At 36.2% G+C, this 19,199-nt stretch overlaps 1 protein-coding gene across 3 annotated transcripts in view; it reads right to left on the reverse strand.

The window, feature by feature from the left end:
- Nucleotides 1-19,199, reverse strand: part of Aff2 (ALF transcription elongation factor 2) — a 478,328-nt gene that overhangs the window by 315,716 nt on the left and 143,413 nt on the right. For 2 of the 3 annotated variants that reach the window (XM_074064173.1, XM_074064171.1), the window contains exon 2: nt 9,045-9,177. In XM_074064173.1, the coding sequence (XP_073920274.1) occupies nt 9,045-9,177 (133 nt within the window). The remainder of the gene's footprint in view (nt 1-9,044; nt 9,178-19,199) is intronic. The other variant, XM_074064172.1, reaches the window with a different exon arrangement.

A 19,199-nucleotide genomic window follows, 5' to 3' on the forward strand; every position in this document is an offset into this window, starting at 1 on the left:
CATGCTGTCATACAATTTCATATTTTTCATGTACTATTTAAGAAAAAAATCAGTAACATTGTTGAACGAGCTTCTTGGAATGAACAAGTATGACTAACAGTTGCTATACTCCCTGGCCTGTTCTTACACAGATTTGTTAGGAAAAGTTTTAAAATTATGTCATTAATTATATCAGAAATATAACTTAGTTTAGATCAGATGAATTGAATTGTTAGATTATACATTATATTAACAAATTTTACTTACTGATCACTGGAATTGCAATGGAAAGTTCAACTTATATATGTTTTTGACCCATTGGTTTTTATACTACATTATACTATAAAAATGTCTTAGCCCATTGGAAAAAAAATTTTGTGAAATTGTGCTATTCTGACTATACAAATGTTAGAAAAGTCATGGGATTAAATAGCATCTAATTGAGCTAACTTATGACTAACGAGTATCCTAGTCATTTTAATCAAAGAACTGTATAAATTACCGGTGTCTGCCTACATATTCTAGGGGTGACTATGTTTAGACATAGATGATTCATACTCATTTACTTTGAAATGATGCAATTGTTCATCAACAGTGACTCAAACTCTCTTGTGTCTTTTCAATGATTTAGAAAAATGTATTCAAGAATTTAAACTGTTGCTTAAGTAGATCAAAACAAAGTCATCTTTTCATGTGTAGGAGCTACAGAGGCAGCCAAAATCAATTTATGGACAATCAACAGACCAGCTACATCATACCCTGTAGGATATACTAATCCCATAAAAATGACTATGATTGTTTTTAAAACAATTAAGCTCCTGCATGGGTTTTTGCAAAATAGAAAGCAAAGCTTTCATCAGTAAAACATGGTAGGTGTAAGTAGTTGTATACTTGGAAATGAATTTGATGAAAGTTCAATTGTTCTTCCTCAGAAGTGACATTTACTACTCTCTTTACATGCCACAAAAATTATCAAAGTGATCTGTTGAATTCAGAAGGGCAATGGACTTCTTTATCACTAGGCTGAATTGTTCTTGCAAAGAAAGAGGGCTGACATTATCTTTGGAGCCATCTGGCAAGTGGGCCATTTAATATGGGAGGCACCACCCCATATGGCCTCCAGGTCCCAGAAGTCCATGCAAAGGACTGATTGGTAACTCTCCACTGAAGATAAATGCCTTAACATCTAAGGTCTCTCATATTCCCTAGCATACACAGGGAGTGTATTTATGCAAGTCTGGGATCTGGGTACCTAGGTTGTTATATGACTGTGTGCTGGTCTCTATATGTGAAGATGGGAGGATATGCAGATGATTACAGGATGAAGTGCCAGAAATGGATGAAATCACCCAGGAGGAAAAATATAGAATGAGAAGGTCGGGTTTAGGCAAGAACCCTGGGATACATCAACCTTTAAGAGACTAGGGGGAAAAGAGGAGCCAGCAAAGGTACCAAGAAAGAACAATTACAGAGAGATGAAAGGTAGAATCTTGGCCTCTTTATGAGCATAATCTCCCTGTGCTGTATGAAGCATTTAACTCATACCATGTATTAAATCATATAAGACACTTGGAAAGAAATGAGGGCAGTTAGAGACATAGGAATTTCAAAGATTAAGGAAAAGATATGCTAAATATATGCTGTGGGAGTTCTGTGGGGGATGGGGGATCTTTAGAAATGGAGTAAACATATTCCAATTTTAGTTTGCTTATCCTCAAGAACATCTTATATTGCATCATATGCAACCTTGGTGCTGAAGTAGTGATTAAACAATTAACATTCTATATAATCCTCAGCTGAATAATTGCTTCATTTTCAGAAGCACATTTGAAAGGCATATTTAAAAATATAGATGGGTAGAAATCACTTTATTACATAAAATTCCTTAGGTTTGTCATTTTTAATGGCAGAAATTACTTTTTAGAAAAGGCAAGAATAAACTCTTTGCATATAGCAATTTCCTTCGACTAAGCTGTACAATGAACTGTTTGGGCAGTGGCCAAAAGCAGTCTCCCTATTCAATCCCTAAATATAAAACAAAGAAATTTCATTATGCTAAGTACCCAGCAAGAATTTGATGCATGCTTCTTGAAACATTGTTAGGCTTCTTCTGTCCTCTCAAATAGACTACCTCTTGAGTTAGATGACTGAATGGCTAACGAACAGTGATACCTGGCTATATTCAAGGATCTGACTGTACCAGAGGAAACAATGCCATTAAATTTCTATTTGAAATGCCTTGATTTTACTACCAGACTTTTATTGAAACAAAGTTCTGTAGAATCAGAATCTTATCCCTCAGCATTATAGACACCACCACAATACTTCATTATACTGAGCCAACATCATTAGGACCCACAACCATCATTTCTTATTTGCTTGCAAGCAAGTTAGACCCATTCCTGTTCTTATTTCAGTGGTAAATACAAGAGACATGTTCATCTTGTCCTCAGAGGGAATAAACATGGCTACTTCTTAACATCTCTCCATTTATGTTTATTGTTCTAATGGTCTGGGTTTCTGATGCTTTCTTACACGTTTTCACACTTATGTTTTAAAACATGATTAAAATTAGGAGAATTTCTCATTAGTCAATGTCTAAAATGGTGTTTACATGAATAAAATTAAGGAAAAATTAAAATTTCTCTAAGTCTACAAAATCAGCCTCCTACTATATAGTAAATATGCTACAGCTATGATTTCTTTCCCTGAATAAATCTATAGCTGCTCAAGGTCAGCAACTGCGTTTTATTCATCTTTATATCACCAACTCTTAGCACCGTAACTAGTGCATAGTAAGTACTCAAAAACTGATGATGAATTGAACAGAATCAAATTGTACTCAATAACCTACTTATATCAAAATAGAAGATTTGTAATGGTTTAGATTAAAAGGTACATAAATAGAAAGGCAAAAGACACGCTAACTTGGGAACTATTGCTGAATAAATTGAAAATTTTGAGGTTCCTGTCAGCTAAAGCAAAAAGAGAAAGCTCATAAGTTAAAGAGTTATCTTTGTCTGACAAAAGGAAGCATATCTTAATTCATTAAATGAGATAAACATTTGTCTTATATTAAAATGTTAAAATGAAATTCTCTCATCAATTGATTTATGAGAACCTTAAAACAATAAAAGGAACTATTTCTCAGTCCTAATTTTCCAGAAGATGAAAAGATGTTCTTAATGTGATTTTTTTCTTTTGGTAATCATGTAACAAGGCATGACATGAAAATCTAACTCAAAGAAGGCATGTCTGCATTTTAAGTTAGGTAGTGTAGGCTGATTTGATCAGGATACGAGGATTTCCTGTGCTCTTATGACATAGGGGTAGGTAGAGCTGTGATAACCTGTAGGATTTGAGGGCTGTCATCTCCCTTAGACAAGTTTTCTAAGACAGCAATCGTCTCAGAAGGACTTGTGACATGAGCTGCATAGCAGACAGTTCAAGGCTGAGTTCACTGGTGATACTTTCTGAGATGCTGATTGAAGGAAGATCTATCCACATGCTTTGCATAACATACATACTGGCTACAAGTAGGAATTACTTTGTCTCATGACAAATACTGATAATTTCAAGCCCTCAGCGGGCAGGATTAGGCATGTAGGACACACAGACACATAGTCTTAAAAAGTCACCATTTTTAAATAATTAACAGTCCAGACCAGGTTGCCAGAGTAAATTCTCTGCCTTTCCATCATTGGAGATGGGCAACTTCCAGGCAATCTTTAAATGTCTCAAGATGTCAACATGAGATCCACTGGATAGAAAACCCAGCAGGGACTGAAGTGTGTTTCCATTCACCTACATGTTATTCTCTCATTATAAATCATAGTGACTCCTCATTCACACTAAATGTTCTTTTCTGCTCTCCAGACTCTTAGTAATCCTGTTAAGGAGCAGGTATTCTTGGCAGTGTTGATTGAACATTATAAACATGGCAAAGATGAAATTTAGCCATTTCAATCAATTATAGGCTTCTTTCAATTTGGCCAATCCTTTACTTCCTGTTCTAGATAATTGGTTGATTCCTTAAAGGTAACCTCTATAGGTATTATTTTCTAAGTAATCACAATTTCTCTATCATCAAGGAAATGAATTTTCCAAGTATTTTCAGACATAAATTACATGTCTGGTTTGTGGCTCGTGACTAACAGCACTCCTTCATTTATGCTTTTTGATTCTCATTACTTTAGGAAATGCTAACTTCCCACAGTTTGCTTCTAATGTTATCTACAAATCAGTAGTATAATTTCATTAGCAGACTAATGTGCCAATAGTATTTCTTTTTAAGAAAAATAATTGAAGTTTTGGACTTTTTTCTTTTATTTTATTGTGGCTAAAGCATCAGATTTAATAACATTTTCTTCTAATTCTAATATTTTTATAGTTAATCTCTCTAAGCTGTAAGTTACTATTTATTTCTTTACTCTACTTATAATAATGGCAAAATCTTAAATTTTTATAGCACTTTACAGATTTGAAAGCAAGGTTTTCCAGATTGTTTCTTTTGATCCTTACAACAACCATGTGGGTTGGCATAGTAGATTTACCCTCCTTTTGACCTCTACCTGAACCAGCACAAATGACCTTAGGTAAGCCACTTAAAACTCTTTGTTTCTTTGTTCCCTTATTATTAATGAGTTGCGAAAAGTTGTAAAATGTTATTGTTATTATTACATATTATGATTCATTTTAGAAAGGAAGAACTTTGAATCAGAGAAAAGAAGTTTTTCCAAGTTTTCTACTCAGTTGGAAAACATCAAGTATTCTGAACTCCTATCGCAGGATAAACAATTTCCTATTACACATACAGAATCACACAGAACTGAGTATAAAGCATACACCACCATTTACAAAAATATGAAGCTGCAAAGAAGCAACCTAACTTCTCTTGAGTTAAAATTCCTCAAGGGAAGCACAGGGAAAATGTATATTCTACCTATTGTAAGAACTGAATGAGCACATACACAAAGCCCCAACACACAGTATGTAGGTGCCAGTTCCTCACCAATCTTTTCATACTAACCTAGACAGATCAAAAGGCTTCATATTTCTCAGGTACTTTTAGAGACATCCTTCTCAATAGCATAGTATAAACTCTGATTTGAAGACTATAAACTGAGAAAGCAGCCACAAAGAGAAGTTCTCCACCAACAACCAAATCTGGGGAAGGTCAATTTTCTTTCCATTCTGAGTACAGCAGATGCAAAGCAAAGAAGGGAAAGAAATTAGCCAGGAACATGAGAGACCACCATTTCTTCTTTCTGCCAAAAAAAGGCAGTAGGTCCAAGGGATTGCTGCTCATACTGGCTAGTTTATGATCCACTGATGCTATTGATCAAATGATCAGGCCATGTTTTGGGGTTTGAGGTCCAAGAAATTTCCTGAAAGTTCTGGTTCTCCACCAGGAAATTTGATCTTTAATATGATGTGTTTCCATGACAACCCTAAAGAAGAGTTGTAGTATGTCCTCCTTTGTACCAGTGAACTGTGGACCAACTTTAGGATTCCCATTCCACTGACACATCCAGAAACTTCAACAAAGTCCACCTCAGTCTTGGTCTGGGAAACCACTGGAGGTGCATGTCAGTTTTATTGTCATAGAATGATGGAAAAAGAGGAATATTTCTTAGGGATCTCCCAGGGAAACTTGCACATGGACATAGCACTAGATGATAACTGATCATCAAAGCAAGGATAAAAGAAAAGGAATTACAAGGTCACAAACTGTTAGCTTGATTCCTTTCTTTCATAGTTTTGACTCAAGTACAACGGCTCTTCTGCATGGAAAGATAATAAGCTGCTAATCACACAATAGATCTGGTCCTGCAATGGACTAAATGTTCCTTTCTGTGTCTCTATCTGACATACCCTTGTAGCATCAAGAGAGGTGATTTTAGGAAACTTTTGACAATGTTGAAAACAGGTTTTTTTTTAAACTGCCTTCTCAAAAATACACTGCCAACATGTAAAAATAAGTATCCATCTATATAGTAGGTCTCATTAAAAGATGAGACAGGGACCACAGTGGTTTGACGCCAACCCAGGCAAAAAGTTTGAGACGCCTTCTCAGCAGGAAAAAAGCTGGACATGGTGGTGTGGACATATTATCCCAGGGTTGGTGGGAAGCATAAAATAGGAAGATTGCAGTCCAGGATGGCCTGGGCAAAAAGAAAGAACCTATCTCCAAAATAACCAGAGCAAAAAGGACTGGAGGAATGGCTCAAACAGAAGAAGGCCTGCCTAGCCAGAACAAAGCCCTGACTTCAAACTACATTATTGCCAAAAGAAGGAGGAAGACAAGGAGCAGAAAAAGAAGAAATCCCTTGAGTATAGCTCATTTTTCTAATCCATCCAAAGATAAGATGTAAAATTCTTCTGGTAGTTCCTCCTTCACCTCAAGAAGTAACAATATGGCTACCATCATGTGCCTTCATCCCCAACAATGGAGTGTATGACTTCTTGCCCTACCCCTAATCTTTCCAGTCTCCTGATTCACTGCTTTTCTAACGTTCCATCTCCTTCCTCACCCCTTGGATCATGGTTCTTAACCTGCTTTCCACCTTGTATTTTATTGAATCTCCTCTGGGACCTTGCTCCACTCTGCATTACCTCTCTCCCCTGTATCTTCTACATTTCCCTTCTCCATGGATATTGGATCCTTCCCATAAATTTCTAAACATGCTTATGACTCTCTCACTTAAAAATTTTCCCTCCATATTATTATATGGTAATTTGAAAATAAAGTTTTCAAAAATTCCCTCCATATACTTGTTCACTTTACTTCCTAACTTATCTTCCTTTGTTCTTCCATTCAAAACCTCTCTGGATGATCAAACCTGTACTAACTTCTTCTCTTTCTTTACTTAACCACTTCCCATTCACTCTCTGAACTGTGACTATTTGGCATCCCACGCTGACCACAGCTATCAATAAATAATGTGACTCATGCTAAAGTCACCACCAATTACCCCTTAACTGCCAAATCCAACATCCATTTTATAGTAGTTACCTTTCCTGACCTCCCAAGGCATGGAACTAGCAGATTTTTCTCCCCTAAAATCCTTTGTTCCTTGGATTTCTACTAATTTTGTTTCCTAGTATAAATGTTTTTGGTTTTTTTTTTTTTTTACTAGTTCTCTGCGTACCTTTTTAGTTTTCTTTCCTGGCCTCTGCTTTCAACAATTCTTTTACCCTGTAAATGTTGTTGCTCCCAAAAATTCTTCCTTGTCCCTCTTTCTTTCTCTGTCATCTAACTTGGTGCTAGTATTCACTCTCATAGCTTTCACACCTACCTACATGAGCATAATAACTAAGTCTTTCACTTGACCACTCTCAGGAACTCTATACATCTGATGTCTAATAACTGTTTTTCCCTTGATGTCCCACTGGCAAATCAAACCCAACATGCTCAAAGCTGGATTAATTATTCTATTTATTGAATTTATTCTTTTGTTATTAACTTGTAATAATTATTATTTTTATTATTATCAATTTGTTTCTCTGCAAGCAGCAACCCTATTTTTCTCCTGAACAAATTGGTAATGATATCACCATCCTCTCAAGTAAAAACCTAGGGAATCAGTTTTTCCTATTCCATACTTCCCACAATTTAATTAGATATTCAATCCCATCCTGTCAACTCTCTTACTCTGTTTTAAATACTTCCTGTCATAAACTTCCCTTAGCAAGTACAAGAGCTTCTTTATCTTCCTCTAAGTAGTATGTGTTGACTTAAACGCTTGTAATAACTTCTCTCCATGCACAGAATTATTTTCAGCCTCCTTGCCTATGTAACAATCACTATGCACTCATGCCATCACTTACCCATGATTATCTCTGCCACTGGGCTAGAAATTCCTTGAAGGCAGGGACCATGTTTTATTCCCCTTCGTATACTTATCTATAATCCATAGGGGGCCTTCAATAAATGTTTGCTAAATTAATCATATACCTAAATACATACATTCAAATGTAGTATATAACTTGAATCAGTTGAGATTAAAAAAATGACTTTTACAAATTATACCATTATTGACAGTTTGACAATCAGTACCTTAGGTGACAAGTCTTTGTCAGGCTTACCAAGCTTGGAAGTTACCCAAGTGTCTCAATTAAGACCCCTCACTTGTTCTGAGCAAGGCAGCAAAACTCCACCTTCACGAGCCATCAATTCAAATGGCTGACTCGTTGCCCCAAAGTAGTCTTTGGGCCTACTCTGTCCTCATTAAGAACTTTCCTTCTTATTAAATGATGCTCTTCATAAATCACAACTCTTGACAATTTTCTCTATTTTTGTTTTATTTCTTACATCAGTTTGGTTTCATTAAAGAAATTATATCACTACAAAATTTCAATAAAAAACAACCAGGCCTTCCATTATAATCTCTTCCTACTAGTCACCCCTAATCTCCACCCCAAATAGGAAGTTCAGAAGCAGTCATTGTAAAATCAATAGTTATAGAAATAGCTACAGATCATCATTGGAACTACACACTAGCCGGAATACCATTAGAAAATCAACCTAGCTATACTGATTGAGGCAATCTCTTAACTCATGATTAGTAGCCACCAGGAAAAATGATTGGCTTTTTCCTGTATCTTAGGACAGTGATTTTTCAAAGAGCACTAAAACCACTGAACAGCTATCAACAGCCTAAAACGGAAAAGGAAAGCTTCAGCCTTGCAATAGTTGGCACTGATTGGCATATGTACTGACATTCTCATGAAGTCTTCAGGTGCTGACAGGCTGATCATTAAGACCCTAGAAAACATGGAGGAGGCATTCCTTGCTGTAACAAGTGTTGGACAGTAAGGGGCTACTTGAAGAGAGGAAGTCTTACAAAACTCTTTCAGATCTTACTGTGCTTCCCAAAGAAGATGGTTTCTGTTTCTGAAGACTGCCTCAGAAACTTGCAATTGCCAGAATTACAGTATATGTATTTATTTCACTTGTAAAATATATTCTTCTGGAAATGATTTAGATTATTTAAAAATAAATGTTGATTAGTGAGATCAAAAACGAAATAAGCAAGTGTTTTCCAGAAAGAAAAATTACATACATATTCAGCTACCTTGTAGGGCTCTCCAAAAAGATCAAAGCCTGAAGAAAAGAGATCATCTTCTTGCTGGACTTCTTGATTCCTCCGTTCCCATTCCCTTTTTTTAAGTGCACTACGGTCTTGTTCATAGTGACTGACATGAAAAGGAAAAGACAAAAAAGAGATAAAAGATTAATTAGTCATGTAAGTCATTTAGATCTCCCTTGCTATCAATAAGAAGAAAAAATGCAAGTTAATGCTACCCAAGATCACAGTTCATACAGAGGAGAGAATTGTTTCCTTTATTCCTACTGGATTTACAATCCTGATTAGAGTAAAGAAGAAAATAGAAACTTTTAATTAGAAATAGTATTCATGACCATACAAGTATAGTATAATTCCTTCCCTTGTCATTGTTTGATTAATACAAGCAATTACACACTCCCCCAAAAGTCAGTCCACAGTACAGAAAACTACTGAATTAAAAGTTACATTGTGTCGTCAGCTGCCTGAGGTTCAGAATCTTCAGATGTCATCAAGTCCCAAAAGAAAGGAACTGTTAAAGTATGGAGCTGCAGATAAATTGGAATCCTATCCTAAGCCTATTGTCCGTTTTAATGAAATCACAGGAGAGTTTAAGGACACTTAACTTTCTTTTACGGAAGTGCATACACACACATGCACACATTAATATAAATAACCTTAAATACGCAGAGCACTTTTTGCTTGTCTTTTGTTGTTTTGGTTTTTCTATAGTTTGCTTCAAAAGTGACTGGAAGCCCTTTGGGGAAACTAATCATAAAGAAAGGCTTCTGGCAGAAACAATTAACTAGCAGTGAATGGAAAGATGTGTCAAAAGCCTGGAATGACCTTAATGCACAAATGTTTTTTAAAGACTACCTCTGTGATTATCATCAAATTTCAGACCTTCTCATTGGAAGATCAAAAGCTTCCAAAATGAAACACTTTCTCATTAAGAAAATGATTTTCTTTGTCATGCAAGACTGCAAATTAAAACATAATTTGTAAGTCTTAATAGTACAAGATGGACATCCCTAATATGAAAATCTGAAACTCAGAATGCTCCCAAATCTAAAACTTTTAAAGTGCTCACATGATGCTGTAAGTGAAAAATTTCACACCTGATATCATGTACAAGGCACAGTCAAAATGAGCGCACACTAAATATATTGCATACAGTTAACTTCAAGCTATGTGCTTAAGGTTTGTATACAATATAAATGAATTGTCTGTTTAGACTTGGGTCCTATCCCCCAATGTATATGTAACGATTTCAAAATCCGAAAACTATATGATATTGAAAATACTCCTGGTCCCAAACATTTCAGATAAGTGATATTCAATCTGCAGTGTATTGTATTTTGTTCACTGATGGGGATGGGTGAGGGTGGGGTGGGATTTGTTCTGGCATTTGATGTTAACATTATCCAAAATGAGTATATATAAACTAAGGAAATTTAAATTATATAAACGAATGTAAAATGTCTAGCAGGTGCTATATAAATGTTGGTTTCCTTCCTCGTGTTAATATTACTATGTTAAGACTTAATTAGATAATTGACACGCAAATGAACATAATAGCTAAAGGAGTTACAAGAGATACATGGATATAAAAGTAAAGTTGACGGGTTTTGAATACATCACAAACCTTAATGTCTTATCATTGCGAGGCTACTTAGCTCATGTGTATCCCAACTTCAATTTACAAAATAAGAGCCTAGAGCATGATCTATTGACACAACTTAACTAGATGCTGATATACAAGGTGTGTGTGATGTCACTGCACTTAATCATTCACCCTTTTCAACAGGAATCACTGAACTGTCAAATTCAAAGGGACTTTGATAGCTATATCTTCTGAATGCACAGCATTCATTTCTGTATCTACAAATAATGCAATTTATAGGGCGTTTAAATGCATATTCTACTTTCATAATACAAACAATGCTAGACACCTAAGTGCTCACTGGGTATGAAGTAAGCAAAGAAAATCTCCATACTCCTATCCAAAGCCCAGACCCCACTCTGGGCACTTCCTGGTCAAGAAAGATGTCAAGTTAAGATACCAGAAGCTAGTGTATCATCTGCAGTCTCAGAGGCCCTCCACAAGTATTACATTTAATAGAACCACATTTCATTACCACTCAAAAGGTTTAGATCAGAGTCCAGTTACCACATGTTGGAGACTGATGCAGAATCAAGCAGGCATAGTAAAATCTACAGTCAATTAACTGGAACATGACATTGTACCCCAACACCACATATCAGCCATGGATATTCTAAGACCATCAATTTGTCAAAATGTTAAAATCACAGGGTATCAGAGGTAGGGGTGAAATAACAAGTTAAAGCAATACTTAGTGGTATGGAGGGAGGAAAATTTGTTGCAAAAGAAAAGGACGCTTAATTTCTTTCCTTTCCATAGTAGTGATTTTCAGCATACAAACAAGAACCAAAGTCTCCTGCTTCTGAGTAAAGCGAGCAAGATGTCAGTTTTCTAGCAATCTATTAATTTTGTGCATCTGACAGCTCAGAATGACAGGCCCATAGATCACATTTAATTCTCCCATGAAGAGAACTGGAGTGCTTTGGTCTCGGCTTTGCAAACTACCTTCCTTCTCCTCTGAGGGAAGATATAATTAAAACCCTGAAGGAAAAGAAGGAGAAGAAAAGGAAACGTGCTTCAACTTGCATGACAACCCTGCAAGCGGCCAGCACTAAGAGCACTTTCGAGGCTGTAGACCTGGCTTTGATTTGTTAGGAGGCTCTTGGCTGCATTTTGTATCAGTTCATTAGCTACCAAATTCCAGACGCAAATTTGAATAGCAGATTGAGTGTGCACATGGGTGTTATCTGTTGCAAGCAAAACTGCCTGCTGCATTTTTTAACACATCTAACAAAGAACAGTTAATTCTCATATCTCTGGCAAGAATGAATTTACTCTCCATACAGTTCCACTGCTTTTGGAAGACAACCAAATAGCTCCAACTTTTTCCTTTCTCACTCAGCACGGCATTGTATTGAAAGCTTCACACAGGGAGGTCTAATGAGGAACGAACTACATGGTGATGAGGCTTTCAGTGTATAACGTCACTAATTTCTCACTGAAACCAGCATTACTAATTTGAAGCACCAACTAATTAAAACCACAGCCATGTATTTAGCCTCTTGTTATACCTACTGCAGTTTATAATTATGAGGACCTCTTTATCTACTCAATTAAAGTTCTTATGATTCAGGCAAGTTGTATTTGAACCTGTAAGCCCTGCAGAGGTTGCAGAAAAGCATATGCCTGTCCCCTGATGATCTGATATATCTTTACACTCCTGGGCTTGTTTTCCAAAGGAAAATGGCTCCATAGCCCACAAGATAATGCTCAAGCCAGAAACCTGAATTAGTCATCATATTACTGATCTGAATAATCAGAGTTTATTCATGACGATGAGTACGGAATGAATTGGTCCCATCAGCATAAAAAAGCCATCTTCTTAATGAGAAGTTCAGCCAAAAAGCTCAACTCAAGGATTCACCACTATTAGCAAGATAGGATGTTTTTCCAATTTTTTTCTCCTGGATGTAATGATACTTGTCACATTGGATGATATAAAAACCGCTGACTACTCAAAAACAAATTTACCTTTTGGTTAATTAACCTAAGGCTTTTGGTTTCTCTCTATATATCCTATGTTTCTGATTACCTCCTTCACTGATTGCCATACTCACTGATAGGAAAAGACAGAAAGAGTTACGTGTAACTAGTCTGTGAACCACTACAATCAAGGTATAATGACAAGAAGCTTCTCTTTGTCATGGTTTGTTTTTTATTATCATATTATTGTTGTACTGGGGGTACACTGTGACATTTATAAAAGTGTCTACAATATATCTTAGTTAAATTCATTCCTCCATCAATCTTCTTTATCCCCTCTCCCCTCATTCTTAGAATAGTTTCAACGGGTCTCATTTTTCCATTTTCATACATGAGTACACATTTCCACCATATTCACCCTCTTATACCCTTTCCTTATATCCTCCTCTCTCTCACTGTTGCCAAACCCCAGACAGGAACTGTTTTACCCCCCTTTCCTTCATTTTAGAAAAAAAGACAGTTTTGTTTATTTAAGATAGATATGTAGAGAGTTTCATTATGACATTTCCATGTGTATATGTATTATATCCCTATTTGGTTCATCCACTCTTTTTTTCTACTTTCTACCTTAGTCCCCTTCTTATGGTGATTTCAACAGGTTTAAATATTCTATATTCATTCTCATATAGAAAGTACATGAACCATATTCACTTTTTTTACTTCCTTCTTTTACCCTCCCCAATCTCACCCACTTGTGTACATTTTTGGTGTCCAATAACAGATAAATTTCCCTCATTTACTCAGGAAGTAACTAAGGCCCTTCTAAAATGAGAGCATTTGTTCAAAGCTTTCATCAAGCCATATGACAAAGGAAAATTTGAACCTGTGTTTCTTCATCTTCAAGTAATTTCTACTCCTTCTCTCACATACACTCCTATCCGTGTCCTCAAAGCTGATCTTATATATAGATAACTCTCATTTTGCACATTAGAACCCCTAAGTACATTTGTGCTACGATAAAACCCAGTGCACAAGTAGATTCACTGAGATTTAGAAAGTTCAATTATGCCATTTTCATTAGCTCACAGTAGTAGCTCACTGGGCCAACAACACAGACTTGTCTTTCAGAACAGAGCCTGTAAAGCAGGAAGACACTTTAGCAATCATCTAGCTGTGGTGCCCTCATTTTATAGATGAGGAAATTGAACTAGAAAACATAATGGCCCTCAAAGCAAGTTTCTGGCAGAACTAGGAGGCTGGAACCCAAACTAGAGTAGCTCTCTTGTTAATACCCAAGGTTCAGCCTTCCTGCCTCCGGTGTTTCCATCAAACTCCAGAATAAATACGAGTCTCATTTGAACTCTGTTGGTCAACTTTCCTTAGGATTGCATTTTATTAGAAATTGCCAGTAGGGAAAAACTTCCTGAATTTAATTTGGATTTGAGTATAGAGAAAAAAAACCCATTAGGTTCCTCATATCAAAATGTATGGAGCCTAAAGGGATTATAAAAATTAACTGCATCTTGGGGAAAAGGATGGGCTAAGGAGAATAAAAACCAGTTCAAGTCCATTTGGCTTCACTATTTCATGAAACTTAATAATCATTGTTTACCTTATTTGGTTATTCCTCAAAGCTACTTGGGGAAACATTTAAAAAAACCTGATGTTTTAAAATGATATGTTTGTTTAGAAATATTGTTAACTAATACAGAATTTACTGTGCTCTAGTTCAACTGCACTAAACACTTCTATTCTGCCTAATATCTTTGTAAAGCATAAAATGCATATTTAATTCAATCAAGGGACAAGCATAAGGTATAACTTACCCTGTGGTTCTCCTAAATGAATTTCTGCTCTTTATAAAATTCATGGATTTTTATCCTTAGTTCATGTCCCCAGAGTTCCAAGCAGAACCTCTTCAATATTGTCTTAGTTTAAATTTGATACTGACTTAATCTTTACATAGCTTCTGTTTGTTAACAAAAAACTCTGCTTTGTATACTCTATGAGGTCTTTTGTTTGTTTTGTTTTAGCTAAAGCAGTTGTTATGGGCTAAATTGTAATTCCTGCAAATCCCAGTACCTCAGAATATAAATGTGTTTTGTATATGTGTTTTTAGAGAGAGATCTTTAAAGAGGTAACCAAATTAAAATCATATAATTAGGGTGGGCCCAAATCCAATTGAAAAAAACTCTGCTAACTAATATGTTCAAAATCAAACCAAAGTTATGAACTTATTTTGTCTACTAATATCCATAAACACGTAAATGTTAAGTGCTAAATCCAAAACTATGAAAAAGGTAAAGCAGGTCATAATTGTTTCACTCATATAGGGAACAAACATGAGAAAAATCTCGAGATATGAAACATGGAATAAAAGGTAATCAGGCCTTGAAAGGAAATTTGCAAAATCATTGGAACCCGTTAAATCTTATTTAGACAGCAGGAACCATGAAGAACTCTGCACACAACTGCTGATGTTAGCAAATGGATTCTCTCCCCCCAAAACACTGCCTCTCACGAAAAATAATTAAGACGGAAATGAAAAGGAGAGAAGTATACAAGATGGAAATGAAAAGGAGAGAAGTATACACAATATTAACTCTAAGCATCTAACATGACCATCTGGCCACTCCAATTTCTTTAGGACTTAAGGAAAAGGGCCAGTGCAGATTCTTATGGTTCCTTTAAACCTATACTTTGTAAAATGATACTGGTACTAATACATTCAAAGTCTTGGTAGGAAAAATTTAATATTCCAGAGTAGGGTAACCTACTCTAAAGACTGAGTTCAGCCAGAAAGCCTATCTAGCCATCTCCCTCCAGAGAAATCAGGCAGACCCTCCCAGATCCACCTCTTCTGCCTCATTTCTGACTCACTTGTTTCCCTTCTTTTCTGGTACTCTCTTTCAATTTATCACTTTTATCAATATACAATTCACATACGATACAATTTCACCCAATTTAAGTGTATAATTCAATGGCTTTTAGAATACTCACAGAGTTTTGCACCCATCATCATGATATGATTCTAGATGACTTTCACCAACTCAGAATGAAACCTATGCCCTTCAAGGATCACTTTGTCCTACACGTGGTCTTGTGTCTGGCTTCCTCCACTGAATATAATGTTTCAAGGCATATCCATGTTGCTGCATGGATGAGTACTTCTTTTCTCTTTAGAGCTGAATAATATTCCACTCCACTGCATAGATGTCCATGGTCCATGTTCATGAAGAAGGATCAATCTTGCGTGTTTTGAATGATTTAACTGGGAATCTCTTTAATTTCCACTAGACTTTCACTCCTTAAGGTCAGAGGCTATTAAGTCATTTCCCACATCATACTGGAAAACACAAAGAACTTTTCTGTACATAAGCAGGCAATGTCAAATGGAGATATTGTAAGGAGAATGTAGGTTCTTCTTTTTAAAAATAGTGTGTGGTTTAGGTTTTAGACAAAATTATTTTGACTGGCTTCCCAACCTACAAACCTGTAGAGATTACAACTCCACAAATGCCATTGTAATATCTCTGTCAAACACCAAATACTCAAGTTACAGAGTGTTTAATACATCTAGGAATGGTAAAAACCTAGGCATAAACCTGATAGCAACAGAAGAAACACTTTCTGTTTTTGCTGCAAGGAAAGCTTTAAGACATTTTTCAGCGTGTTCAGAAGTGATGGTATTCAGATTCAGAAAATCTGTGATGGGCTCTACCTTTTTTTCTTACAATCTGCTTGATCATTAATAAATCATTTTATGTTCATAAGCGTTGGTTTCCTCATGCATAAAATAGGAATAATCTTTATGTTCTCTCTTCAAGCAGTTAGTGGAAAGGTTAAATATGATAGTGAATGAAAAAGGTTTCTGTAAACTGCTAATGGCTCCTCACAGCTAATGGATGAGATCACTCCCATACTGATCATGCTTTAACATCACAAAGTAATACCACACATTCACTTAGCAACACCTGGGAGATTGGCAAGACCAGCATTAGTATCTCCACTTAAAGATAGAAAACTGAGACTGGGTATGATGGCACACCCAGCTACTCAGAAGACTGAGATTGGGAAGATCATAGTTTGAAGCCAGCCTGGGTGGCTGGCTCTCATTTCAACAAAAAAAGCTGGGTTTGGTGGTACCCACCTGTACTCCCAGCTATGCAGAAGGCATAGGTATGAGGATCAGAGGTCAAGGCCAGCCTTGGGCAAAAAAAGCAGGAGACTCTATCTGAAAAATAACTAACAAAAAAAGTTGGAGGTTTGGCATCTGCACAAGGCCCTGAATTCAACCTCCAGCACTGTAAAAATTATAAAATAAATATAAGTAATGAACAAAGATATATAGGTTACAGGTAAGATAAGAGGATTGCAAGTTTGAGGCCAGCTTGGGCTACAAAGCAAGTTTGAAGCCAGTTTCAAAGGATGAAAAGTAAATTATATATACATGTATGTGTGTGTGTACTTCATATATAAAATATATATACAGATACATACATAATAAAATGGAGACTCTAACCATTGTTTCAGTTTACAAAGCCTATATGCTCAAATATGACTTTGGAGACAAAGGCACCAATAAATCAACCAATAAAGGAATTTAATATTGACCTGAGTTTCAATACAATAAAATTTTTAAGTATTTCTAATTAGCCAGGTACTGGTGACTCATGCCTGTATTCCTAGCCACTCAGGAGGACTGCAGTTCGAAGCCAGTCCAGAAAAATCGTTCATGAGACCCTATCTCGCCAAAAAACCTCTTCACAGAAAAGGGCTGGTGGAATGGCTCTGGGTGCATGCCCTGAGTTCAAACCCCAGTAATACAAAAAATATTTTAACTATTTCTTCTATAACCTGGGTCTCCAGTTTGACTGTTTATGGGAATCACCCAGGGAAAACTATAAAAACTTATGGCCAGGTCACGTTAGACCAATTGTTTTAGAATCTCTTAGAGTGAGTCCAAGAAATCCAATATACAACTTCTGGTCTTTGCACATGAGGCAATCATTCATAGATAAATTTATTTGACCAATTTGGGTGTACCTAAGTCTGATAGAATTAACCTGAAATGATCATTTAACTCTTCATTACAGGAAGGAAAATCAAAGACCAGACACTTTAGAGAACTGGTGTAGAAACCTATATTGCTGATATATGTTGAGAGAAATGTCATAAAGGTGAAAGCAGTTATTACAAGAATAGGTTTGTCATCTCGAACAACAATAATAACACTAATCAAATCCAGAGACCACCTTCTGGGTAAAAAGAAGAAGCTAGTCTTCCTCACAGAAAAGAAGAGTACTGGGAAAGAGGCACATCCACTCATTTAAGCTCTGCTCACACAATAGGCATGGTAAAATTGATCCAAGGATATGTCTTAAATCTGAACTTCCTGCAGAGTATCTTGGCTTATATAGGGCTCTTGGGGTGTGGTATAGAATATTTTCTGAAAAGCAACTACAAGTGGACACTCAAATGGATATTGGTTATGAATATTGTACGAATGCAATAAAACTCCATTTTAGAGAATTCCATTTTAATAGAAATGCCATTTTTTTCTATAGAATTACCATGACTCTAATGACTTAAAAGTCCCAATCTGCTTTCAGTAGAACTCAGCGCATCCACAACTTTCTAGAAGGCTGTTAAAATATTCTCTAAAGGCAATCTCTCCAGTGAAATTAAATTATATTTTCTGTGTACATTGTAGCTGTTGGCTAAGAGCTATGGTTCAATATCCCTCGTTGCTTAATAAGGGTGTCTGCTTCTCCCACAAGTGTAAGTTCCCTCCTCTTCTAGGCAACTCAAATGTCAGGTATCCTTTTACAGGTTGGTTACCCTCTGCCCTTCTTCTTTAAGCTCATGTCAAGCATTGTTGCTCCTCTTCCATATGAACATAATCCACAAATAGAGAACTCCGTTGCACAATAGATATTGAAGAATCCATGAGTTTCTTTTCTGTTCTTATAACATTTTCTTAGATTAGACTCCAGAATCCCATTTTTGTAGAATATCATTTAAAACTCATGTTAGTTCTGATCCTTAAAAATGAGTCATCACTATCACTTCAAAATGCTTACTGACCCTCAGTAATATAAACCAAGGCCTTACAAGCATCTTACTCTCAGGAGCTTACATAAAAACTTCCTCAGAACCAATAAGGATCTTGATTGGATAATGCAAACCAAAAAGCCTGTATAATCAAATAAAGAATAAAGAAGTCATTTATATGTTTATGGCTTTTGAATAGGTTCAAATATTTGAACTATATAAAAATCAAAATGATAGAAAACCTTTTTTAACTATTTAAAACATGGTGATGGCTCTTGGGACATGGTGCATGGCTTTATCCCATGCACCATGTCCCAAAAGTCATCACATGGAGGACGATTGTCATCATCCTCCATGTTCCCCATTGTTAATTAGAGGTAAAGAGTTATTTTTTTTTCCATTTTTCTTTTATTATTCATATGTGCATACAAGGATTGGTTCATTTCTCCCCACTGCCCCCACCCCCTCCCTTACCACCCACTCTGCCCCCTCCCTCTCCCCCCCTCAATACC

The sequence above is a fragment of the Castor canadensis genome, chromosome X, assembly GCF_047511655.1.
Source record: "Castor canadensis chromosome X, mCasCan1.hap1v2, whole genome shotgun sequence".
Taxonomy (NCBI): domain Eukaryota; kingdom Metazoa; phylum Chordata; class Mammalia; order Rodentia; family Castoridae; genus Castor; species Castor canadensis.